Source organism: Adiantum capillus-veneris, chromosome 3 (assembly GCF_014529385.1).
Source record: "Adiantum capillus-veneris isolate H3 chromosome 3, ASM1452938v2, whole genome shotgun sequence".
In the NCBI taxonomy this organism is placed as follows: Eukaryota; Viridiplantae; Streptophyta; class Polypodiopsida; order Polypodiales; family Pteridaceae; genus Adiantum; species Adiantum capillus-veneris.
Genome location: NC_140933.1, coordinates 101,690,753 through 101,713,682, shown reverse-complemented (window position 1 = coordinate 101,713,682; position 22,930 = coordinate 101,690,753). Strand labels below are relative to the sequence as shown.

Below are 22,930 nucleotides of genomic sequence, written 5' to 3'. Positions count from 1 at the left end.
ACAAAACTCAGCGTAGTTAGTTTCCCAAGATACTCCTTAATTTTTAAAAATTCTCAAAATACCCTGAATATTTTGCCAACAATTCCCAAAATTCAAAGACAACTTATGTCACAACTCAATCTTCTCTCTTGATAAAGGATGATAGAACTAAGATTCCAGATGACTATTTGTGAGCTCAATGGAGAATTTTCTTCTCTAAGCTCTACTAAAGACATTTAAAGATACATCTCTATTGTGAAAAACAAAATACTATCCAAAAATTCCAGATTTGGTACCACGGTATTTTAGGAATTTCCACAAATTTCAGGCCATGTTCTAATCAAGTCTAGGGGATTGATTCATGGCCACCCTTGAACCTTGCCACGCAACAGCAAGTCAATAGAAACACATGCCAGTACATTCTATGGATACCACTTTGACAAAGATCACCATGAAGATATCATTAACCTTAGTCATCATGTTTAAGAACAAAAAATCTTAAAGCTTGAAATTTGCTATAACTTATGCAATGACAGCTGTCATGATATATACAAAGCACACTCTTCTCTTTCCTTGAGTCATGCCCATACATCCACAAACTCTTCCTTTCCAGTGAAATGGGCGAGTCACCCATCAAGGCAGTAAAATTTTTTTGCAACAAGACTGAAATGAACTTGAAACAGCAAACTGAACCTGAATTAACACTGCAAATAAGACACAAAGTGGTGGAATTACACTCCAAGACATGCTAGCCCCTCCTAGGGGTACTTATTTACTATAGTGAGGAACTATCCTGGTTAAGCCTGGTTAATATAACATTTCTATTTCTATTTCTATTTCTGCTGGCAGTTAAAAGAATAGCCCAAAAGAACTTTAAAGATCTACTAATTGCAACCATTCTCAAAAGCACACAAAAGCATCGGCTATTACAACTGGCGCCCAAAAGCAAGCCCTCACACAAAAACTGCCGCATCAGCTCTATTCGCATGGTGCCATGTCAGCAGGCCGTATGGATGCCGACAGATTGTGGCATGATTACGGGTCCGTACTGCGTACAGGTGTCTCTCTTGGTCTGCTCATAGAAACATGGGTCAGGGAATGGGAATGGAGAACGGGTTGGGGTCAGAGACAAGACGGCAAAAGTTAGGGAATGGGGTCATGCACAAACGGCAAAAAGAAAAATCTTTTGCTTTTTTGACTTTTCTGAGCTAGGCGTATGTCCTATAGAGCTAACAACAGCTTGAGCATTGAATTGCACCAAAATAGATGAAAAATGAGAGTAGAGAGGGAGCTTGAAGGTTGAGGAGGCCAAGCTTAAAGCCCTCCGTTTTGTAGGCTATGGGGCCCTCCAAAAATGGCCTGAACTTGGCCCAAACACATGGAGTAAATAGCCCTAAAGGGCGCTTGAAATGCCCCAAAAAATTGACCATTATCCTAATCCCCACTAGATTCCGGATAACTATCATCAATCCAATAGTTCACATTGAACATTCGCATCTTAATCCCTAGCGAGTTTTGGATGAGATTCCACATTCACATTCTCATCTTGGTCCTCACTTGACTTCAAGTGTCACATCTGCACTGGAAACAAATCCATTTGTCTACCTGACCTCTTCATTAGAGGGGATCTTGGCCTTTTTTTACCACTAAAACCTTCACTTGTCTTCTTTGTGGTCGAAGATTATATTGCTTTTCTAATCTAAGATGGTTGGTTCGATGTCATATCAATAGGATCTCTAAATGCTGGTGTCTTTCTCTTTGGCCGAGGGACTGATGGTGCCTTCACTTGTTTCCACTGCTGGAAAATCAGGTTCATGCTCTTCTTTGGCATATACAAGAAAAACATAGGATCCTTGGTATAAACAAGGAACTGATTGAAAATCACATCAGCTGTTGCTTTTCTGTCTTGCTCTGTGTCTGAATGTGGAACTGCTCTTTGTCAGCATCCTCGTCCACTTCCTCTATTTCCTCGACGTCTTTAAAGCCTTCTTATTCCTCAACTTCTTCCACATCCTGGTGTTCCTGATGGCTAGCAGGTGCTGCTTCAATATCAAATTGTTGCAGTTCTGGACAAGATTTTTATGAGATGAACTTGGCTTCAAATAACATTATAGAAGAGATAGAGTGGCAAAGTTCTACTCCTAAAGATGCTGGCCCCTCAACTAGGTGCCCCTGGCCGTTTTTTTCTATATTATGTTAAATGACTATTGGGATTACAGTTGCCCAACATAACCACACACACTTCAGATCGATGAGCACCTTGGCCTCTTACTTATAGGCACGTGGCCCCCAAAGGCACTTAAAAAATCACTTGCTATTAAAAGTACCGGCCATAAGAAGTTGAAATATCTGGTGATTACAACCGTACTCAAAAGCCCACAAAAGCATCTCCTATTATAATTGGCATCAAAAATCTGCGAGCCCTCACATAAAAACTGCCACATCAGCTATGTCCTTTGCATTAGTTCTTGATGTATCTTTGAAAATTGTTCGTATACTTGCAATGCCCACCTCTCTCAGTTTTGCCACCACAATAATTGCTGCACAGTTTGTAAGGGATATTCCTTTTTCACCGAAATATCTTGGCCGGCCGACGGCTGGAAGACAATCGGAAAACAGCCGTTCAGTGGCCGGTGGTCCTTGGTTGGTGGCCGGATTTCAACGGCCGGTGGCCAAGTTCTAGGCGGACTTGTCTACCCAAAAGCGGCTACACATGGGCACATGGGAGAGTCCTACTTGGACTTGGCTATCTACGGGCGGCTACACACGAGCATTTAGAGGCTCTCTTACATCTATATAAGGAGGTCTTCTCCATGAGTATTTTTAGCACTATAGAGGTGTGCAAACTTGACAGACACACGCACATCCTTGTTGAAGGATTGTTGGCCCCTTGTATTTTCTACTTGCTCTAGTTGTCTAAATCGCCATCTAAGCTTTACCTTGAGAGCGCATAGGTGGATGACACCATCACTTTGTAAGAGTGTGGTAATCTAAGTTTTTGATTTGCCATTGATCTACGTTGCATCGCATCTCTCTCTACTCTCCTTGCTACTAGATCCTTATTGTATTCTGCATTTCTTACATGGTATCAGGGCACTAGGTGCTCGTCGCTAAGAAAGTACGAGAAGTACTTGTATTACTTTGCAAAATCAATTATGTCGACGTCTTCAAGTGCTGTTGCCAGTGCTACTCCGCTTCGCATTTGTCCACCAGCCTTCACCGAAGGAAAGCTTGATGGCACCAGCTACACATTGTGGAAATTCAAACTTTTCAATTTTAGAATCGTACAAATTGCTAGATACGGTGCTCGGGCCAAATGGTGTAGACCCGGAGCTACGGATACAATTGATCCAGGCAAATCCAAGTCTTCTCATTCCCCTGGATGCTACTCTTCTACATGCCTGGAAAAGAAGGAATGCAGATGCATTATGTGCCATCGTCATGTGTGTAAGTGATTCTGTCCTCACTTTGGTTCAACATACCACTAAAGCACATGAAGCTTGGAACATATTGGCTTGCCAATATGAGGCGCACAATCACACTAGAATTCAAAATTTGAAAAATAAGCTTACTGCTGAGAAACTAGCTGACGGAGAGAAGGTGGAGGCCTTTATTAAGCGGATAAGATCAATTAGCTGCTGTTGGTGTGGCTATTTCTTCGGAAGATTTAGCTCGAAGCTGCATTCGCATACTTCCGGCAAGATATGATGGTCTTGTTACGACACTCAACACTCGGGTTTGTCCAACTCCTCTTATGTTTGAAGAACTGAGTGCAATGTTGCTTAAAGAGGAGCTACGACTCAAGACCAGGGATGGTGGAGGTGATGCTGTCTTCATAGCCAATGCAAAAGGCAAGGGGACTACGTCAAATGCCTCTAAGAAGAAGCCCAAGAAGAGGAAATTTTCAGGTAGCTGTTTTTACTGTGACAAGAAGGGTCATGCTGTTATATAGAAAAAGGTACATGGCATGAGAGATTTGGTCACTTAAGCATTGCTGCCCTAAAAGAATGCAGAAATCTTGAATGGTCGCACACGTCTCAAATCTCAGATATGAATGAAGTTTGTGAAGCTTACATGATGGGCAAGCAACAAAGAAAGGCATTTCCACAAGAGAGTAGTAATCGAGCTCAGTCTCCTCTAGAGTTGGTACATGCGGATCTCTGAGGTAAAATGTCTACGTCCGCTTTAGGTGGATCTTTCTACTTTTTGCTCGTAGTCGACGACTTTAGTAGAAAGATGTGGGCGTATTTCATTCGTGAGAAGTCTGAAGCTTTTGTAAAGTTTAAAATGTGGCAAAAGCTTGTAGAAAATGAAACAGGAAAGAAGATGAAGAAGCTTCGCACAGATCAAGGAGGAGAATCCATCTCAAATGAATTTAACAACTACTGTAGTCTGCAACGAGCATGGCATAAAACCTCACCTTACTTGTAAGGTGCAACGGAAGTGAATGTTGAACTTTGCTCAAGATGAGTGCTTCGAACTGTGCTCAAGGGTTCCTTTTACTTACGGAAGGCAGAGAACGGAAGCCTTCCGTTCCTTTAGTGAGAGAGTGTAAATGATCACAAACAAAGTGGATAAACACTGTGAATGAAGGTGGTGAGACTGAGAGATAGAGAGAGAAGAATACGACACCAGAATGTTGTCAAACCCTCCTCCAAAGGCCCCACTCTCTATGGTGAGAGTGGTCTACTATTGATTGCAATGCAATGGACTTCCGACAATGTCGACGATGATGAGGACGACGGCGAGACGGGCTGAAATCTGAAAATCTTTTATCTGCTGAATTCTGACTCTGTGTCGGTGACAACGGCGATGACGATGATGCGACAACGACATGCTGAAAACGTTGGTTTCAGGGGTTGAAAACGCTGGTGTACATGGCTGAAAACGTTGGTTCCATCTGCTGAACAAACGTTGGTTTTGTCTGCTGGAAACGCTGGACAGTAGGGCTGAAAATCGAAATTCAGCATGCTGAAAAACGCAGTTACAGTAGGCTGAAAAACGCAATTTCAGCAACTGCAAAAATGCTGGCTGAATATTGCTGCTTGCTGGCGCTTGTAGAAGGATCCAAAACCGCTAGGCTGTCCTTGATAAAAAACGCTAGGCTTGATAACGCTAGGTTGGCCTGCCGGGGAGTCTTGCTGAGAAGGTGCTCTGTTGGACGCCAGGTCCCTGCTGCCTCTTCTGCCAGAAATGCTAGCACTAGCTTGCTTGTCAAATTGCCTTACCCAGTTTCCCAACAAAAGTCACTTAATAATAATAAGTGAAACATGGCTAAAATAGGAAAATAAGTCTATGCAATGTAAAAATGCTCCTGATGGGTTCTGACTGTAATCCTGATGATCATGCTGTGTGCAACCAGAGGATATGCATCTACTCTAAGTGTCTGGACATGCACGGTCTGCGAACAGACTCACAAAGGTGCCAGAACACTTCCTAGGCTAGATTGATTGAACTGAACTGAACCCCTGTCATGAAGTAGCTTGTCCACGTACACATTGGGTTAGATGTGCACGTGACATTACTATAGCTTACACACCACACCACAATGGAGTTGTGGAGCGTCGCAATTCGCAGACGGTGGTAGAAATGGCAAGTGCATGCTCAAAGCCAAGGATATGCCAGATTGCTTTTGGACCGAAGTAGTAAGTATAGCAGTGTACATTCTCAATCGAAGCTACACAAAGGCTTTAAAAGGGAAAACGCCTTAAGAAGCATATTTTGGTAAGAAACCTTCGGTCTTGCATTTCAAAACATTTGGGTGTTTCTGTTATGCACAAATTGTTGATTCACAAAGAACAAAGTTAGAAGCCAAAAGCAAGAAGTGCGTATTTCTCAGATACAGTGAAGAGTCTAAGGCATATAGACTGAGTCTAAGGCATATAGACTCTATGATCCAGAGGCAATGAAAATACTCACCAGTCGGATGTGGTATTTGAAGAAGGGCCACATGCCGTGGAGAAACCAAGTTAGATTCACTTTCTCATCAAATGAAGAAATAACTCACCATGTGCCAGACCAAAGTCATGTAAAAAATCAAGAGGAGTCGTCTGATGATGAAAACTCAAATAAATCTAACCAACCTGTTGTAGCATCATAGGAAAAGCCACTACCAAAGTGGGCTTAGGTATTTCTCTTGATTCAACAACAACACTTCAATGCGACAACCAGAGTTGCATGATGATCGCCAAGAACCCGGTCTTCCATGCACGCACAAAGCATATTGAGATTCAGTATCATTATGTTCGAGAGCTAATTGATTGAACTTGTAAAGCTAGAGTATTGTCCTACTGAAGATAATTGTGCAGATATCTTCACCAAAGCTCTTCGAAAAGACAAGCTACTTTGACATCTTCATCAACTTGGAGTTGGCACACGGCCAACATAGAGCATCTTCGAGTGTTCATTGAGGGAGGGGTGTTGGTATACTTGCAATGCCCACCTCTCTCAGTTTTGCCACCACAATAATTGATGCACAATTTGTAAGGCCTCCATACGAGGAGAAGCCAATGGTGCACATATATTTGGTGAATTCCAATTTCGCATGCTAATGAGATCTCTAATTGTGATCGTGGATGGTACGAGGTAAATTCACGGCCAACTTTTATTCGCTGGAATGTTCCTTTTTGCCGGAATATCTTGGCCAGATGGTGGCCGAAAGATAATCGGAAAAAGGCCGTGCGGTGGCCGGTGGTCCTTGGCCAGTGGCCAGATTTCAATGGCCTGTAGCCGAGTTCTAGGCGGACTTGTCTACCCAAAAGCGGCTACACATGGACGCATGGGAGAGTCCTACTTGGACTTGGCTATCTAAGGGCGGCTACACATGAGCGTTTAGAGGTTTTTGGGCGCACACCGTTCCAATCAGTAGCATTGCAAGCTTCACAAACTTATTCAAGGTGGACAAGGGCACAAATAACCTAGATGCTTACTCGCAACCATTCAAGGCTCTTTTCCTGAGGACTTTCCGCCTTGAATACCTACCAACTATATTTAGTTCCGGCTACCTCCAAAGTATTTATCACACGTACGCCCGTATCCCATGAGGACATATGTTGTTTTGCTACCTTCGACAATACAACCGTCAGCTTTATCGTGCATAGTATTGACTAAGTAATCCGAGACCTGAGTGACATTTGCTTTTTGTGCTGGGGAAAAAGAATAGGCCTATAAATGTGCCTGGCTTCCTACCTCCCTCTAGCCTAAAAACTTCTCTGCTTATGTTTTAAGATGTTTTTGGCTTCCTTCACGTTTTTGTACACTCTTGTGTTGTCTTCAAAAAATACAATTTGCATTGCTGACCCTGTCAGTCCGAATTTGTATACTCAAAGTTTCCGCTTTTTAAGGTTAATATTATTTTTTCTTGATATAGTTTCAAAGTCAATATGCTACTAAAAAAATAATGTGAACTACTCAAGAAAGAATATAGAGAATTCACCTGTTCAGCAGTAGAGGATGTATATGAGATTATGCAATTCATGCCAGCACCTACGGCAGCCTGCAAAGAAAATTAAAGTGCCTCATTACATAGTTGAGCACATTTTGAACACACATACACAGAAGTAACATGCACTAAAAAATAAATAAATAAAACAAGTGATACAAAACATAAATTGTATGCATGTGTGTGTGCATGCAGTCAGTTTGTGCCCATCATTATGCCCCACCTTTTTGCATTTAATCTTTGCATTTTCTCAAGGGGGTTTTTCTACATGTCATCATTTTACTGATTGTGTTTGCCATGTTTTCGATTGCATGTTTCCCTCTCCCTAGGAAGGTGGTCCATGCCAATCTCATGGTCAAGCTGGAATCCTCTATGCCATGATCAGTTCTCTCTACATGGTATTTGCATCTGAATGTCATCTACATCGTGCTAGGACATCTGAGTGACGTTCGGGTCTTAAGCTAACTTGACTGAATTTTGCAGGAACCGGCCAAGAGGCCTAAAACCTAGAAGAAGAAAAAGAATTTTGGCACTAGCTTTTACATGCAAATGCTTTTGGGAATCAAGTGCTTTTAGGACTTAAGCTTTTGGGCATCCCTTGTAAGTTTATAAGTGAGTGTTGTCAAGTGTGTAGATTCCAGTTATCTCTATGTTTCTATTCGATCCCTCCCCATAAGTAATTACATGAGAGAGATGCTTGGGAAAAATTCCTTTTCACAGTTTGTGAAACCGGCCTGTAACCTCACTAGAGGATGGTAAACTTTGACTTTCACCCGATCTTTACATTGATTAACTTTACCTGTACTTTATGACACAAAGCAATTGCACGAATAAACGTGTGATTGGAATTCAGCACTACAAGACACTTCACGACTTGGTAGCTAGAGCGCCCCCAAGTAGCACCCTGTAGGCCCCAAAGACTGGCGCCCCTTTTGGTATTTCTTTATTCTTATTGAAAATAAACGACCCGAACACTTTCACCTAACTCCTACCAAGCTGTCCAAACCTGTCAAGGGCTGTAATTGCAAGTTTTTGACCCAATTTTGACAACATAATGATGCCAAAACCCCTTAGCTCAAAAGTAGACGTCTAGGACAATTTCCCTTGCATTTTGGTAGCTTTTTGGTGAGTTGCACGTCAATTTCAGCATGCTGTAATTCCCTGTTTTGGTCACTCTCAAGTGCCCAAAGCCTTGTTTCCCGAGACTCCCTTGATGTTACCTTGCAGTTTAGGTGCAAAATTCTAAACCTGCAAATAAACACAGCAGGCTGTAATTTTCTACTTAGGATCGTTTTGAGCAGAGCAAACATGTCTACGCAGGTCTTAAGTGCTTCCGCATGCAACAGGACAGCTTCCTTGTAAATTGGACGAGTTTTCACGTGAGAAAACTCTCCGTTTTTGCATTGCTTCACGATGGAACTGTGTGTGCCTGTGGGGGATTAGCAATTAGCTAATCTAGTTCTTGTTCAGAAGGCTCTTTCCTTGGCAAACGTGCATAAACCCCCCAAAACTGTACATGGTCATCTGAGAAGCCCAACTAGTGGAGCATTACCATATGTGCAAGGGGGGAGAGAGATGCATGAGAGCAATTCATCACGCTACATGAGACAAGGGAGAAGGCAAGCTTTCCATTAAAGATGTGATCACCAACACCCACTACTCACACACACACACACACACACACACACACTGTAGTTCACAATGAGCTCCAAAAATCAGCCCCTACTCAAAATTGGGCGCCCCATCTTGGGATGAGCTTCTGGAGTGTGTGTGTTGGCCTACAGGTTGCTTTTCTACTGCCATGTGTCCACTTTACTCCTATTGGTTTAATTTCGTAGTACCCACCAACGTAAAGTCCTGCCAAGGGGCCTAAATGATTTTAACTCAGCTTAGCCATCCTTTTACTACTCGGATTTCAGTGACGATTGTACCAACCATCTCGTGGTGATCGGGCCTTCACTGTTGCAAGTGAAACTCTCGCCCATCAGCCGTTTCACACTGGCCACACAATGTCCGTCCATTTGTGACTGCAAAAAGAGGGTCCCAAAAATTAAATAATAATCAAGGGAAGGAACCAACAAATAAAGTTAGTGATAGTCACAACCTCGTGAAATACCCCCCTTTTGAAATCGCAAAAGTCCTCGATTGCATGCCAGATATGCCACAAAGAGACACACACGCATAAAATACAATTTAATTTGTGTAGAACATGATGATGTGACAGCAACTGCGTGGCTGTCCACGTTTTGCACTGAGTTGATGATGTGGCAGTGTCGTACCGGCGAGCCCCAAAGGGCGCTAGCTTTTTGACTTCCAGGGCTTTTAGGAGAGCATCTTTTCATGTATAGTTTTGCGTATGTACTAAAGGGTCTCTCTCTGGATGCTACCGCAAGGAGAAGCAAAGGAGAGTCCCAAAGCTTTATACTTTTGCAAATCAATAATAGAGAAATACCGAAAGGGGTGCTAGTCTTTGGCACCACTACCGTCTAGGGGTGGAACTCCGTCACTTTGTGTGTAACAAACAAAAAGCGTCGCAAATCACGGAAGTCCCAGTGTGCCATGTCATCATGCTCAGCGTGAATTCCGGAAATCTGCCACAAGTCACTGCCGCATTTTCTTGGGCCTGCCAGCTGTGGGGTGTGTGTGGATGCTCTGCTGCCCCATGTCCAGGCCATGCCACGTCACCTGTTTGTGACATACCCCCCCTCTTGAAAGCATTGTAATCGCCCTCAATTACGCCTGCAAAATAGACAGAGGCCATAAACTGTTTTAACATACACTGACTATTAGTACCGACGCGGTAGGAAGAACACATCTAGCACATGTACCAATCGACAGTTACATCACAGGACATCACTTGACATCACAGGACATCACATGGCAAATCACATTCAACAATCATTCCAATCTCAGACCATGATTAATCGGCAACGTATTTAGCAATCGCATCAAGATCCAGTCGGGACCTCTCAGATGCCCGATTGACTCATCCTTATTGCAATCATGTCTACAGAGATTTATCAGACTGAAATGCTGCAGTCATTTCGTCTATCAGTTCCTGCACTTAAACAAGTCAAGTACAAATCAGTATCATATTATCAGGAATTCCAAGTCTTAAAGTCATTACAGCAGAATACTGTCAGCTGACAGTATCCCTTAAACCCAAATGGGACATCAGTAACTTTATATCAAATCAAAATATCAGGGCAATCTGTTGACAAAGGAGCAGAGTGACTCCCCTCTTGTGCAAACCCGCTGCAGTAGATTCGCCCATGCTGAAGTCGGGGTTCTATCGGAGTAGACAATGCTAAACCGAATGCTTCAAGGTACAGGTTTACAATCTGAGGAGTATCTGCCAGGTCCTCCTCCTCCATCCACTTCGCATCCAATGCGGGATAGTTCTTGAATTAACCAAGAACCGCCTTATCGCTTTACCTTTTATCTTTCTATCTTTATGTGCCAATATCTGTTCTGGAACGAGTATCTCCTCGTTTTCCTCCACTTCGGGTTGCTCATCTGGCTCCCCATCATCGGCACATCGCCTTTAAAAGGCTTCAGGAGACTCACAAGAAAAGCATTGTGAATCCTCCAAGTATCGGGCAGCTTCATTCTAAAGGAGACATCATTTATCTTTTCTTTTATCTGGAAAGGTCCATAGTATCTCATGCTAAGATTTGAAAAAAGTCGCTCCTTTCGCTTTTTCTTTCTTAGGCGTGCCTTCTCAAAACGTAAGAGCACCCAATCGTTCTCCTTTAATTTCAAATCACGATGGTGTCGATCTGCTAACTTTTTGTGTCTTTCCTGAGATTTCTCTAAAGCCTCCTAGACCTTGGCAAAAGCTTTGTCCAAGTCCCTCGTGTACTGGTCGGCTTCAAAAATCTTTTCTTTCGTGCTTAAGAAGGGTGGAACCTTCGGAGCACCTTCAATAATCTCAAATGGCGCCTTCCCCGTCGAATAGTGTATCGTGTTATTGTAGGCAAATTCCACCAAGGGCAAATACTTTTCCCACTGAGTCTTCTGATCCGAAATGTAAGACTTCAATAAATACAGTACGACTGAATTTGCAATCTTAGATTGCCCATCTATTTGTGAGTGGAAAGATGACGGGAACTGCAACCGTGTGTCAATGTTCTCCCAAATCGCCTTCCAAAACAAACTCGTGAATCGGGGATCTCTGTCAGAGACAATTGTCTCAGGCATGCCATGTAATCTGAATATCTACGCAATGAACAATCTCGCTAAATGATCCGGCTTGACTGTCTTCTTCATTGGAATGAAATGAGCTTGCATGTTAAATCGGTCAATAACAGTCCAGATACCATTGTGCCGACTCTGTGTCTTCAGGAGATCAAAAATGAAATCCATAGCAATACTTTCCTAGGAGCGCGTGGGTATGGGTAAAGGCTGTAAGAATACCTGTGTTTTATGCCTGTCGAACTTGATCTTCTGGCATACCAAGCAACTGCGTACAAAATCGTCCACCTCCTCCTTGAGTCTGGCCAAAAGAAGTATTTCTCCACACCTTTCAAGGTGGTATCAATGCCGCGGTGACCCATAAATGGTGGACAGTGGCATTCGGTTAAACCTTTTCCCTCAACGGCTATGTGACGCACAACATCGTTTTCTTCATAAGTAGCCATCCAAAATGGAATATCCCGCTACTAGCTCCCCATTCTATATTCGACTGAATATATCTGCAAAATCTGTATATGTGGCATATTGATCGATCATATCCTTGAAGCTTCTATGATGTATTCTGGAAATAGCCAGAACCAACGGCTTCCGGGACAAACCATTCGCCACCAAGTTCTTATGTCTCTGTACATGGGACAATCTGGAAGTGAAACTATGACAAGATGTTTGCCCACCTCATCTGCTTTTTCAATAGCTATTTCTGTGACAAGAAGTAGCGTAAACTCTGATGATCTATAAAAACCGTAAAATTGGCTCCGAGTAGCTAATGTCGCCACGGAGTAAGAGCATGGATAACCGCCAAAAGCTCTTTCTCATATATCTGTGTTGTCAATTCCGGCCTTGAAAACAATCGGCTCTCGTAGGCAATGACATGGCCTTCTTGCATTAAGACCGCACCCAGACTACGGCCACAAGCATCACAATATACTTCGAATGACTTCTGCAAATCCGGCAAAGTCAAAACTGGTCCTGTGGTCAATTTCTCTTTCAATGTCTGAAAGGCAGTCACCTCTGTGGGTCCCCACGAGAAAGGGACTCCTTTCTGTGTCAAGATATGGAAAGGGAAAGCAACTTCTGCAAACTTTCTAATGAACCGCCGTGATGAGCGCGCGGCGGTGTGTGCAAGTGATAGAGCACGCGAGGAAGTGCAGTGTGTGTGCAGAGAGGAGTGGCGAAGGTCAGCCACAGAGGAGGCGCTATCAGAACGATAGGGAGAGAGAGAGGGCATGCTATGTTGCTGGGGAATAAGTGAGTAAGTTAATTGAAACTCACTTTCCCTTTATTATTTGTATAGGACCAATTTGTAAGTTAGTGGCCAAGTTCAATGTGAACTTGGCCAAAGGTTAGTAACCTTTAAAATATACATTAAAGGGGGCCATTTGGGCCTTTAACCCAACAACCTCCCACTTAAAGGCATAAATGGCGCCTTTAAGCTACGTGACTCCCACCATCTCTATGCATAGATGATGTTGTGCTTTGGGTAAGCACTTAGTGAGAGCATCTGCTGGATTTTGTGATGTATGGACCTTAACCAATGTAATAGGGCCATCCTCAAGCACTTCACGTATGAAGTGATACCGCACATCAATATGCTTTGTGCGTGCATGAAACATGGCGTTCTTTGCCAGACATATGGCACTCTGGCTATCACAACCAAGCATAGGTGCCTTGGCAGGCAAACCAAACTCACTGCATAGGCATGCTAACCAAATAGCTTCTTTGGAAGCTTCAGTAGCTGAAATATATACAGCCTCTGTCGTAGATACTGCAACAATCTTTTGCAATCTAGAACACCATGAAACAGCACCTCCCGCAAGAGTAAATACATAGCCACTTGTGGATTTTCGTGTATCCACATCACCAGCCATGTCAGAGTCACAAAATCCCTTCAACTCCATTGGTCCTTTACCATAGCAGAGGCATTTGTTTTTAGTCCCTTTCAAGTACCTCATAATGGACTTTATTGCATCCCAATGCAACCTGCCTGGATTAGCCATAAATCGGCTCACAACTCCCACTGCATGGGCTATGTCAAGCCTAGTAGCAACCATAGCATACATAAGTGAACCACAAGCTGAAGCATAAGGCACACTTTGCATGTCATTGGCTTCTTCCTTTGACTTGGGACAATCAGCCTTAGAGATTTTGACATATGGCTGTAATGGCACACCAAGAGGCTTTGCTTCAGCCATGTTAAATCTGTCTAGCACCTTCTCAATGTACTTTTCTTGCGACAAATACAATAGGCGCTTGTCTCTTTGCCGTGTAACACGCACTCCAAGTATATGTTCAGCTGCCCCAAGATCTTTCATTGAAAACGCAGATTTCAGCTGGTCTTTAAGAGTATCAACAGTGCTTCTTTTCTTTGCAGCTATCAACATATCGTCGATATAGAGCACAAGAATGATAGGGCTGCCATCCTCATCATGTTTGGTAAATAAACAATGGTCTGCATGGCTTCTTTTGTAACCATGTTTAAGCATGAAGCGATCAAACTTCTTGTACCACTGTCTACATGATTGTTTCAGCCCATACAAGCTTCTATTGAGCATACATACCAAATGTTCCTTGCCAGGGATAACAAAACCCTCGGGTTGCTTCATGTAAAGCTCTTCTTCCACATCACCATGCAAGAAAGCGGTATGTACATCCATTTGGTCCATTTCCAAATCAAGAGCGGCCACAATGGCAAACAATATACGCAAAGTGGTCATCTTCACAACAGGAGAGAACACTTCCTGAAAGTCTATGCCCCTCGTTTGAACATATCCCTTTGCAACAAGCCTTGCCTTATACTTGGGTTTTGCATCAACAGTCTTGATTTTATACACCCATTTATTAGGAATAGCCTTCCTTCCTTTGGGCAATTCAACCAAATCCCAAGTATGATTAGCATGCAAAGCTTTAATCTCTTCCTGCATAGCAAGCTCCCACTTGTCGCTGTGCTCACATGTCTTTGCCTCGTTATACGTAAGAGGCTCTCCCTCATCTGTCAACATAATGTAATGCAAAGAGGGGTCATATTGCCTCACATGCCGTCTTTGACGAGTAGACCGCCTCACCCAATGATCCACATTATCCGGCAATGGGTCCGGCAATGGGTTTACATCAGGTGGCACGACAAAATCATCAACAATGGGCTGCTGTACATCATTTTCAGCATTGTTTCTTGGATGCAAATGCCCTTCAGGAGCCTCAATTTGCTGTCCAACATCATCTGGCTCAAACACCACTGGATCATCTACATTTTCAGCCATTTGTGGTGCATATTGAGGGTCAAAAATAGGCCTAACAGGTTGCTGGTCATGCTGAAATTTCACCCTTTTATGGTCATTCTTTGAGGCACAATTGTTTTGAAGCAGCCTTGCCTCATTAAAAACAACATCCCGGCTGCGTACAACCCTTTTGAGCTGATGTAACCAAATCCTGTAACCCATTTCGCCTTCTTCACCATATCCCATGAAGAGGCCTTTAATGGACTTCGCATCTAGTTTACTCCTCAACTCAAGTCTAACATGCACAAAAGCTTCGCAACCAAAAATGCGTATGTGATCATATCAATCAGGCTTGCCAGACCAAACCTCTTCAGGGATGTCACCTTTCAAAGACATGTGAGGGGATCGATTGTATATATGCACTGCAGTTTTCAAAGCTTCTCCCCAAAATCCATGAGAGAGATTAGCTGTGGGACAGTATGCATCTCACCCTCTCACAAAGTGTCCTATTGAATCTTTCAGCCACACCATTAGAAGAGGGGCTGTACGACATAGTAAGCTCCCTCTTAATGCCCAAATTTTCACAAAACTTGTTAAATTCAGCACTTGTGTACTCTCCCCCCATTGTCTATAAGCAAGCATTTTAGCTTTCTACCAGTTTGGGTGGTCACAAATGCATGAAATCTCTTAAACGCAGCAAAGGCTTCATTCTTAGAATTAAGCAAATAAACCAAATTTTCCTAGAATGATCATCAACAAAGGAGACAAAATAACATGCACCACCCATAGACTTAGTAGGCATGCTACATACATCAAAATGTACAAGATCAAGCACACAAGATTTACGAGAGACACCAGAGTAATAAGAACGCTCTACTTGCTTGCCATATTGACATTCATTACAAAAATCAAGCTTTGTGCCTTTAGCATCAAGCTTGTTCAAAGTACAAAGCTTGTGCGTAGATTGCATCAATTTGCACTTTCCCCAATGTAACCGCACCATAAAACACTAGCAAAAACCTGCGTAAATCTGAAATTTGCTTAAAACACCTGTTTTAGGGCTTGTTTTTTTGGCAATTTCAGTGTTTAGGGGTAGCGGGGACTTAGCGAAAGTATTCCCACATCTTAATACATCATTTGCAAAACCTCTAATTTCCTGTTTTTGACCTAATTTCAGCTTGTTTTAGGTCAATTTTGGTTGCCGGGAGCTCTCTAGTGTCCGGGGACGAGTCCTTTGGTGACGAAATTGCAAAATCTCGTGTGAAAGTTGACCTTCTTGGCTGAAATTCAGCGTTTGCAGGTTTGGGGGGAAACCCTAATCGAGCTCTGATACCAGTTGATGAGCGCGCGGCGGTGTGTGCAAGTGATAGAGCATGCGAGGAAGTGCAGTGTGTGTGCAGAGAGGAGTGGCGAAGGCCAGCCAGAGAGGAGGCACTAGCAGAACGATAGAGAGAGAGAGAGGGACGCTATGTTGCTGGGGAATAAGTGAGTAAGTTAATTGAAACTCACTTTCCCTTTATTATTTGTATAGGACCAATTTATAAGTTAGTGGCCAAGTTCAATGTGAACTTGGCCAAAGGTTAGTAACCTTTAAAATATACATTAAAGGGGGCCTCATCGATCCTAGGAATCGAAAATCTGTTCTTAATGGTGATTTTGTTGAGAGCTCTATAATCAATGCACATTCTCCAAGATCCGTCTTTCTTCAAAACCAACAACACTGGAGAGCAGTAAGGTAAAGTACTTGGCTGGATAAGACCCTTTTCCAAGAGGTCTTTCATTGGGTTAATAATCTCTTCATTCTAGGCTCGGCTCACACGGTAAGGTGGCCGGTTTGATGGTGTGCTTCTAGGCATTACATCAATAGTATGATCCTCAGGACGAGCTGGTGGCAACTCGCCTGGCAGGCCCTCAGAAAAGCAATCGGCATATGAGTGTGGAGAAAATCTTGGCGTACTTTATCAAGGTCAGACATATTTGTCCTATGTTCATCATTCAACTCTTTCAAAAAGATCGAGTAAACAAACAAACTGGATTTCATTACGGCCGAAGTCCATACAATAGGGACAGACTAGCCCTTAAGTTTCACACCAAGTACAATGGTTTGGCCCTTTTCAGTAGTCAATGACGCTTTCTTCGCCCGATAATCAACCACGGCGTTGTTCTTATGGTACCAAGGGACTCCCAAGAGGACATCACAACCTTCCAAGGGCATTATGTAGAAGTCCTTGTGCCCCAAATACCCATGACAATGCAACCGAATTTTGCCAATGACACGTGTAATGGCCACGTCCCTGCCGAGTGCCGCTAGAGCTGTCTTTGCTTGTGGGCCCATCCGATTGGGTGTAATCTCGAGCATTGCCACCAATTCAGGTGAAATGAAGTTGGCCTTGGCTCCTCCATCAAAGAAAATCAGGGCTTCTTGATCTTTCACTTTGCCCCAAGCTCGGCAAAGTTTTGTACTTTCATCAAACGTGCTTGGGTCGGTACCCATGCAATCTGGAACCAGTCCTGCTTTTATCTTGCCTTTTTGTTCACGTTCCTCAGTTGCTTTCGAACTCTCTAGCCTTTCTTCATCTTGTTCTTTCTGTGCCTTTTTAGGACACTTTGCGGAGATGTGCCCATGTTCCCCGCATCCAAAACACTTCCCCTCTTTGATGTAGTTGGCTCTCTCCCAAAGAGTAAGTTGGGGTCGTGCATCCTTATCTTTCTTTTCTTGGGAACTCTTCTTCTTTCTACTTTTATTATTAGAAGTCTGTTCGGTTCCCTGCGTCATGATCTCATTTGTGGGGTAAGTCAGACTGCTTGAATGTATGGCAAAGCCCCGTTTCGCAGGACTCGTCAGTTCTTGAATAGAATCTGACTTTTGTTCTAAGCAGTGATCTCGGATCTCTGTAGGAAGTCTGCAGCTAAACCGCTCAATCTGTTCTTTAAACGAGATCTTCTTAAATGAAGAAGCGGGTAGAAAAGAGCTCCAAAATCTCTCGCAAGATGCGTCCAACGTATCTTTCTTGGTCATCCGGAGATGATTTTAAGCAGTTCGTATGTCTCGTTCATACTCCCGAGTCAACAAAGAAGAAATAAAAATCCTTTTAAATTTCAGCCATTTAACTCGCACTTTCTTGTTCAAAGAACGGCTGGACCACCAGGTTCGAGCATTTCCCTGGAAGTCAGAGGTAGCCCTCTGAATCTTGGAGTGCTCTGAGTAATGTCCTCCAAAGAAAGCTATATCAAACATCTGTATGAAGGCCAAAGCCCTCAAAGCGTCTCGGAATCCAAAAAAAGTATCAAATTTAACTGACTGTCCACCTTTAAATTCTCGAACTTTTTTGCTTTTATCCTCGAGAAAGTCATACTGGTTGGCTTTATAAAAGTGCTTCTTCTTTCAATAAAATCTGTGATCGTCGGAGTCCGAACTATCTGAAGACGAGTTCGCTGTAAAACTGTCAAAAAGTGAGCGAAACTTAGGCTTCTTTGCCTTTTTCTTGCCCTTTTCGAAGCTTTGCTTTTTGCTTCGCTTTTTCCCTTTCCTGTCTTCTTCGCTCGAGTCAAAAGAGCTAGAAGAACTATCAGAAGAAGAAGAAGAAGAAGAAGAAGAAGATTCTACCGCGACACAACAGAGATTCACTTCAAATTAGTTCACAATTCACAATTGATTCTACACGGCCCGGCGGAGTTCCGTGCCTAGAGATATTGGCCCCATAGTCTGGCGCCCCTTTCGGTATTTCTTTTTGTATTAATCTATGTTCAAAGTACAAGAGAGTGGGAAGGTTCTCACTCTCAGACTCTGCGTCCAGATGCTCTAAGAAGTGAGGGCCTAACCACGTATTTAAAGGTTACAAGTGATGCGCAAAAGCAGAGCTCCAAAAGTAGTCAAGTTTAAAAGCCTTTAAAATAAAGCAAATAGCCCCAAAAGCTGCCAAATTCAGCATGCGTAGAATTTTGCCAGCTTTTCCGTACGCACTGCCACGTCAGCAGCTCAGCGCAAAAAAGCGGCGCCGATCACGGAAGTCCGTACAGTGTGCCACGTCAGCATGCTCAGCGTAAATTTCGAAGATCTGTCACGTGTCGGTGCCGCATTTTCACGGGCCTGCCAACCGGGGTGTGTGTGTGTGGGTGCTCTGCTACCCCATATCCATGCCATGCTACGTCACCTGTTTGTGACATTGTGTCACTCGTGTGGATTCTGTGTGTGCGCATGCGCGCGGGGGGTGAAAAATTTACGAGTTGCTCCTCTGTCGCCTGTATCCTGCGCGTTGTTGCAGGTTTGCGCCCGTGCCTGCGTCAGCCCGGTCTGTGTGTGAGTGCGCATGTGTGTGTGTGTATACAGCTGGGTCGCGAACTGTCTGCGCCTGCAAACCCTAGCACGCGGACTCCTGCGCTTTGTGTCTCAGTCTTGTTGCACGTTCGATTGTGACGCATTCTGTCTTGCAAACCCTAGCACAGCAAAGGTTCGGGTTCTCAGTTGTGCTCTGCTGACTGCAGTCTTTGATCATCAGTGTGTAGGTTTTCGTCAGTGCAGAGTTCTGCTTCAGTGTAATTATCTGCAGGGATTTTGGGTTAGTGTAAATACTCTGTCAAGCTAACGGTAGTGGTGCACATTTTGTTCAGCTTTCAACAGAGCTGAGTTTTCCTTTTTTATGTACAGTCCTGAGGTTGGTATAGAGAACGATTGACAAAATCAAAAACCAAAAACAGAGTGTTTCTCTTGTGGAGTTCAAACTGTGTTTTTTAATCGAAGTAGACAGTTGTCTCTGCATAGGGAGGGCTTTTGTTGGTCATGGCAGAAGAGGCCGTATATAAGCGTAGTAAACAGGTTGACCTTTCCTCCATGGATGCTGCAAATATCATTAAAGAGTGTTTTTTGGAGGATTTTGCGGATGCTCGGGATGTTTGGGAAGGTCAGCAACCCGCTACGGAAGTGGTTATTCGGGTTCAACAGTTGATAGACCCGGTTGCACAATATGCATTGAATGCCGTCATATTGTTTTTCCCCGGCAAGATGCGATCAGCGCAAGATGTAGGTCAGTGGGTTGACTTTCTGTTGAAAAGACAAGCAGTCCGGGGGTGTATTTTGGTTCACGCGGGTTTTATGAGGTGCTTTTGGAAGACATGGATGCTCGCTCGCGTTTGTTGGAAATGTCGCCTTTGTTCTTCAACATGCAAATGACACATGTTCTGCCATGGGCACTTACTAAGGATTATCAGAGTTTGATACGACACAGGTGCCCGGTTTGGGTGGAAATAGCAGTATTTCCACGAACTTGGAAACATTTCTTGCCTCTTTTGGCTACGCAGTTGGGAAAAGTGATTTGTCCCCCAAACTTGGATGCTTGTGGTAGGGCTACAATGTCCTTCACGGTACATTATCCTTCACAGGACAGACAATTGGACAGTTGTTAGAGTTGGTTCTGTTCACACTGGACGGACCCTCTGGGCTGGGGAGTGACACGTGGCAGAGTATCGACGGTGGTCTAGTGGACATCGTGGCCAGGTCACCACCACCACTCAGTTTGGAGTTAGACTTAGCTGACTGGACATTTATGAGCCGTTGGTGGCTCTTTATGATGGTACATGTGAGTAATAGCGGTTGGGTCACGATCATCATCTTCTTCACATCTTCTTCACCTCTGGTCCATGCATCGTCGTGGAGAGCAGTGAGTCTATACACAGAGCACTGATTTACCATCCCTGCACATCTGAACTCGACACCCCCATTGTACCTGTGAGTCCTGGGCTAGAGCTGAGTGTGTTGCCACGCCAGAATCTGTATTAGTCTTTGAGATAGTCGCGTCATATGTTCTAGTCTGTTGTTGTGTCTTTGTGAGCTCTGTTGATGTCTATTGATTCCTTTCTGTTCAGTCTGTTGAGTGAGATTGTCACCACATTGCACTGAGGACCACCCACTGTAGAGAGCACGACACATTATCCGCGCTACAGGTGCTCTCATTTTGGCGATCACGGTGGGACCTCAACTGAAATCTCACTTTGTGAGGTGCAAATCTTGAAGCTAGTTGAGTCTATATAGCTTCGCTTACCTTTAGCTTCGCCGACCTTGCCTTGCACTCTTCTCCTCTCGCCTGGTCCAACTGTTCTCTCGCCCTGGTCCAATTGTTCCCTCGCCCTGGTCCAACTTGTCCTCGTCCCTGTTCTAGACCTCGTCCCTGGTCCAGCCTGGTCTAGTCACGCCTGGTATAGTAGAGTCTAGACCAGTCTTCAGCCAGTTCAAGGTTTTCTTGCCCAAAGGTTGGTTGGATTGGTGGTCATTGCATGACACATACAAGGCGGTCAGTCGAGCGTCAAAGCGCACTACTGCGCCCTCTGAAGTACTATAACAGAAGACAACCCTTGGAACCTGTTAGAAGTCCATCAACCTCATCACCCATACCTCCACATACGACATCACCCATCCCTCCCTCCGGTTCCACATCTTCCAGATCAGCTTCTGCAGTAAAGCTCTCTCCTATTCTGCCTCAGCAGGCTACAGAGCAACAGGCTCAACAAGGGGCCATGGAGCCGTTGGCTAGCGTTTTGGCTAAGGTAAACATCAAGTTCCTTACATTCAAAGGACTCTCCTCAGAAGATGCTGACGACCATGCAAGGAGGTTTGTATCTCTCTGTAGGGGTCGTGGTCTTAACAGGGAAGATGCTTATTTGGTACTCTTTCCATCCACCTTGGATGGCTTAGCAGACAAATGGTACAGCCAGTTTGCAGAGAACCATTTTGCAACTTGGGCGACCTTAAGACAATAGTTCTGTGCAGCTTTCAGTCCAGGTGACTACCAGGAGAAGGTGTTGGATGAGTTGGCCAACATGGTGCTCCAGCCAGAGGAGACTTTTGCAGAACTTATGATGAAAACCAAGTCTTTGGTTGCCAAGCTTCCCCAGCAACCAGGTGAATTTATGGTTAAGAAGTGGGTAGAGAAGGCGCTTTCCAAAACTTCTCAGTAAAAACTACGAGAGAGTCTCCGACCCGACGCCACTCTGGAGGAGTTCATCGCAGCTGCTACGAGGATAGAGGGGGCTAGGAAGCTGTTCTCCAACCCCCCTCACATAGAGACCCCCTCTGTGTTTTTGGAAAGTCCTTCTGATCCTTTAACCACCTCGTCCGTCGACTCGCCCTTTGAATCGACGCATTTTGTGCTACAGATGCGGGGAATATGGGCATTACCAAAGCAAATGCCCCCTGCCAGAAGGGTCCCCTCTGTGCCGTCATTGCCATGAAACGAAGAATCACTACAGTAAGGATTGCCCTAAACTTCTTGCATCCACGGCTTCGAACTCAATTCAAAGCCAGAATGAGTTTGCCTTTCCCAAGCTCGATTTGATAGCAGTGAGCACCGTTTCTCAGCCGCCCCCTTCTACCCACGTGGTTACCCCTCAAAATAAGCCGTAGCAGTTGGCAGAGGAGCCATCAGGCGTCCTCACCCGGGCCCAGAGAGCCGCTCTCGGTCTTAGCATTCCATCAAGTTCAACTCCCCCACACATTCTCACACCAGTGGATACCCTGCCTGCAGCTGTTAACAAGCCATCCCCCAGTGCCATGAAAGAATCCAAATCCTTGCTCTTCGATATTGATGAAGCTTTCTTGGAAGCAGTTTCCGATCTACAGAAGATCAAGGTACCAGAGGAACAACAACAGGTACTAAAAGAGAAGCTTACAGCAGCAGAGTCAGTCTTGAAGAACACCTTCCAACAAGTGTCCCTCTATGACATGCTGCGACTAGATGCAAAGTTTAGAAGTAACACCCTTGCTGTTATTCAATCACTTTATCCTAGAGCAGGTCCTAGTGGCGGGCACCTCCCAGTGCGACCATCAGAGTCCTATATGATATCCAATCCTGCTGCTCCACTCACTGATTATAGAAGCCCTCGCTTGACAGTGTCCGTTTTCGGTAGGCAATTCTCAGGAGTGATAGTGGATGGTGGATCTGGCATCAACCTGATGCCCGAGTTCACTATGTTAGCTCTAGGTCTACAGCCTACTCGCCCTGCTCCCTTCACAGTTACATTGGCAGACCAGCGGACAGTCTACCCAGTGGGCATAGTGGACAATGTGCCTCTGCAGGTACAAGACTTTACTTTTAACTTGGATTTTGTG

General features: G+C 44.3%; 1 protein-coding gene across 4 annotated transcripts in view; it reads right to left on the bottom strand.

Annotated features, from left to right (window-relative positions):
* The window catches only part of LOC147461397 (Haloacid dehalogenase-like hydrolase (HAD) superfamily protein), a 149,153-nt gene that overhangs the window by 1,154 nt on the left and 125,069 nt on the right, over window positions 1–22,930 (bottom strand). For 2 of the 4 annotated variants that reach the window (XR_015187589.1, XM_086508959.1), the window contains exon 9: window positions 7,415–7,474. Coding sequence is in view for 2 of the 4 variants with exons in the window: in XM_086508959.1 (XP_086365085.1) it covers window positions 7,415–7,474 (60 nt within the window). In the remaining 2 variants the exon portion in view is untranslated. Of the gene's footprint in view, window positions 1–306; window positions 684–7,414; window positions 7,475–22,930 lie in introns of those variants that run through there. The other 2 variants (XR_015187590.1, XM_086508960.1) reach the window with 2 other exon arrangements.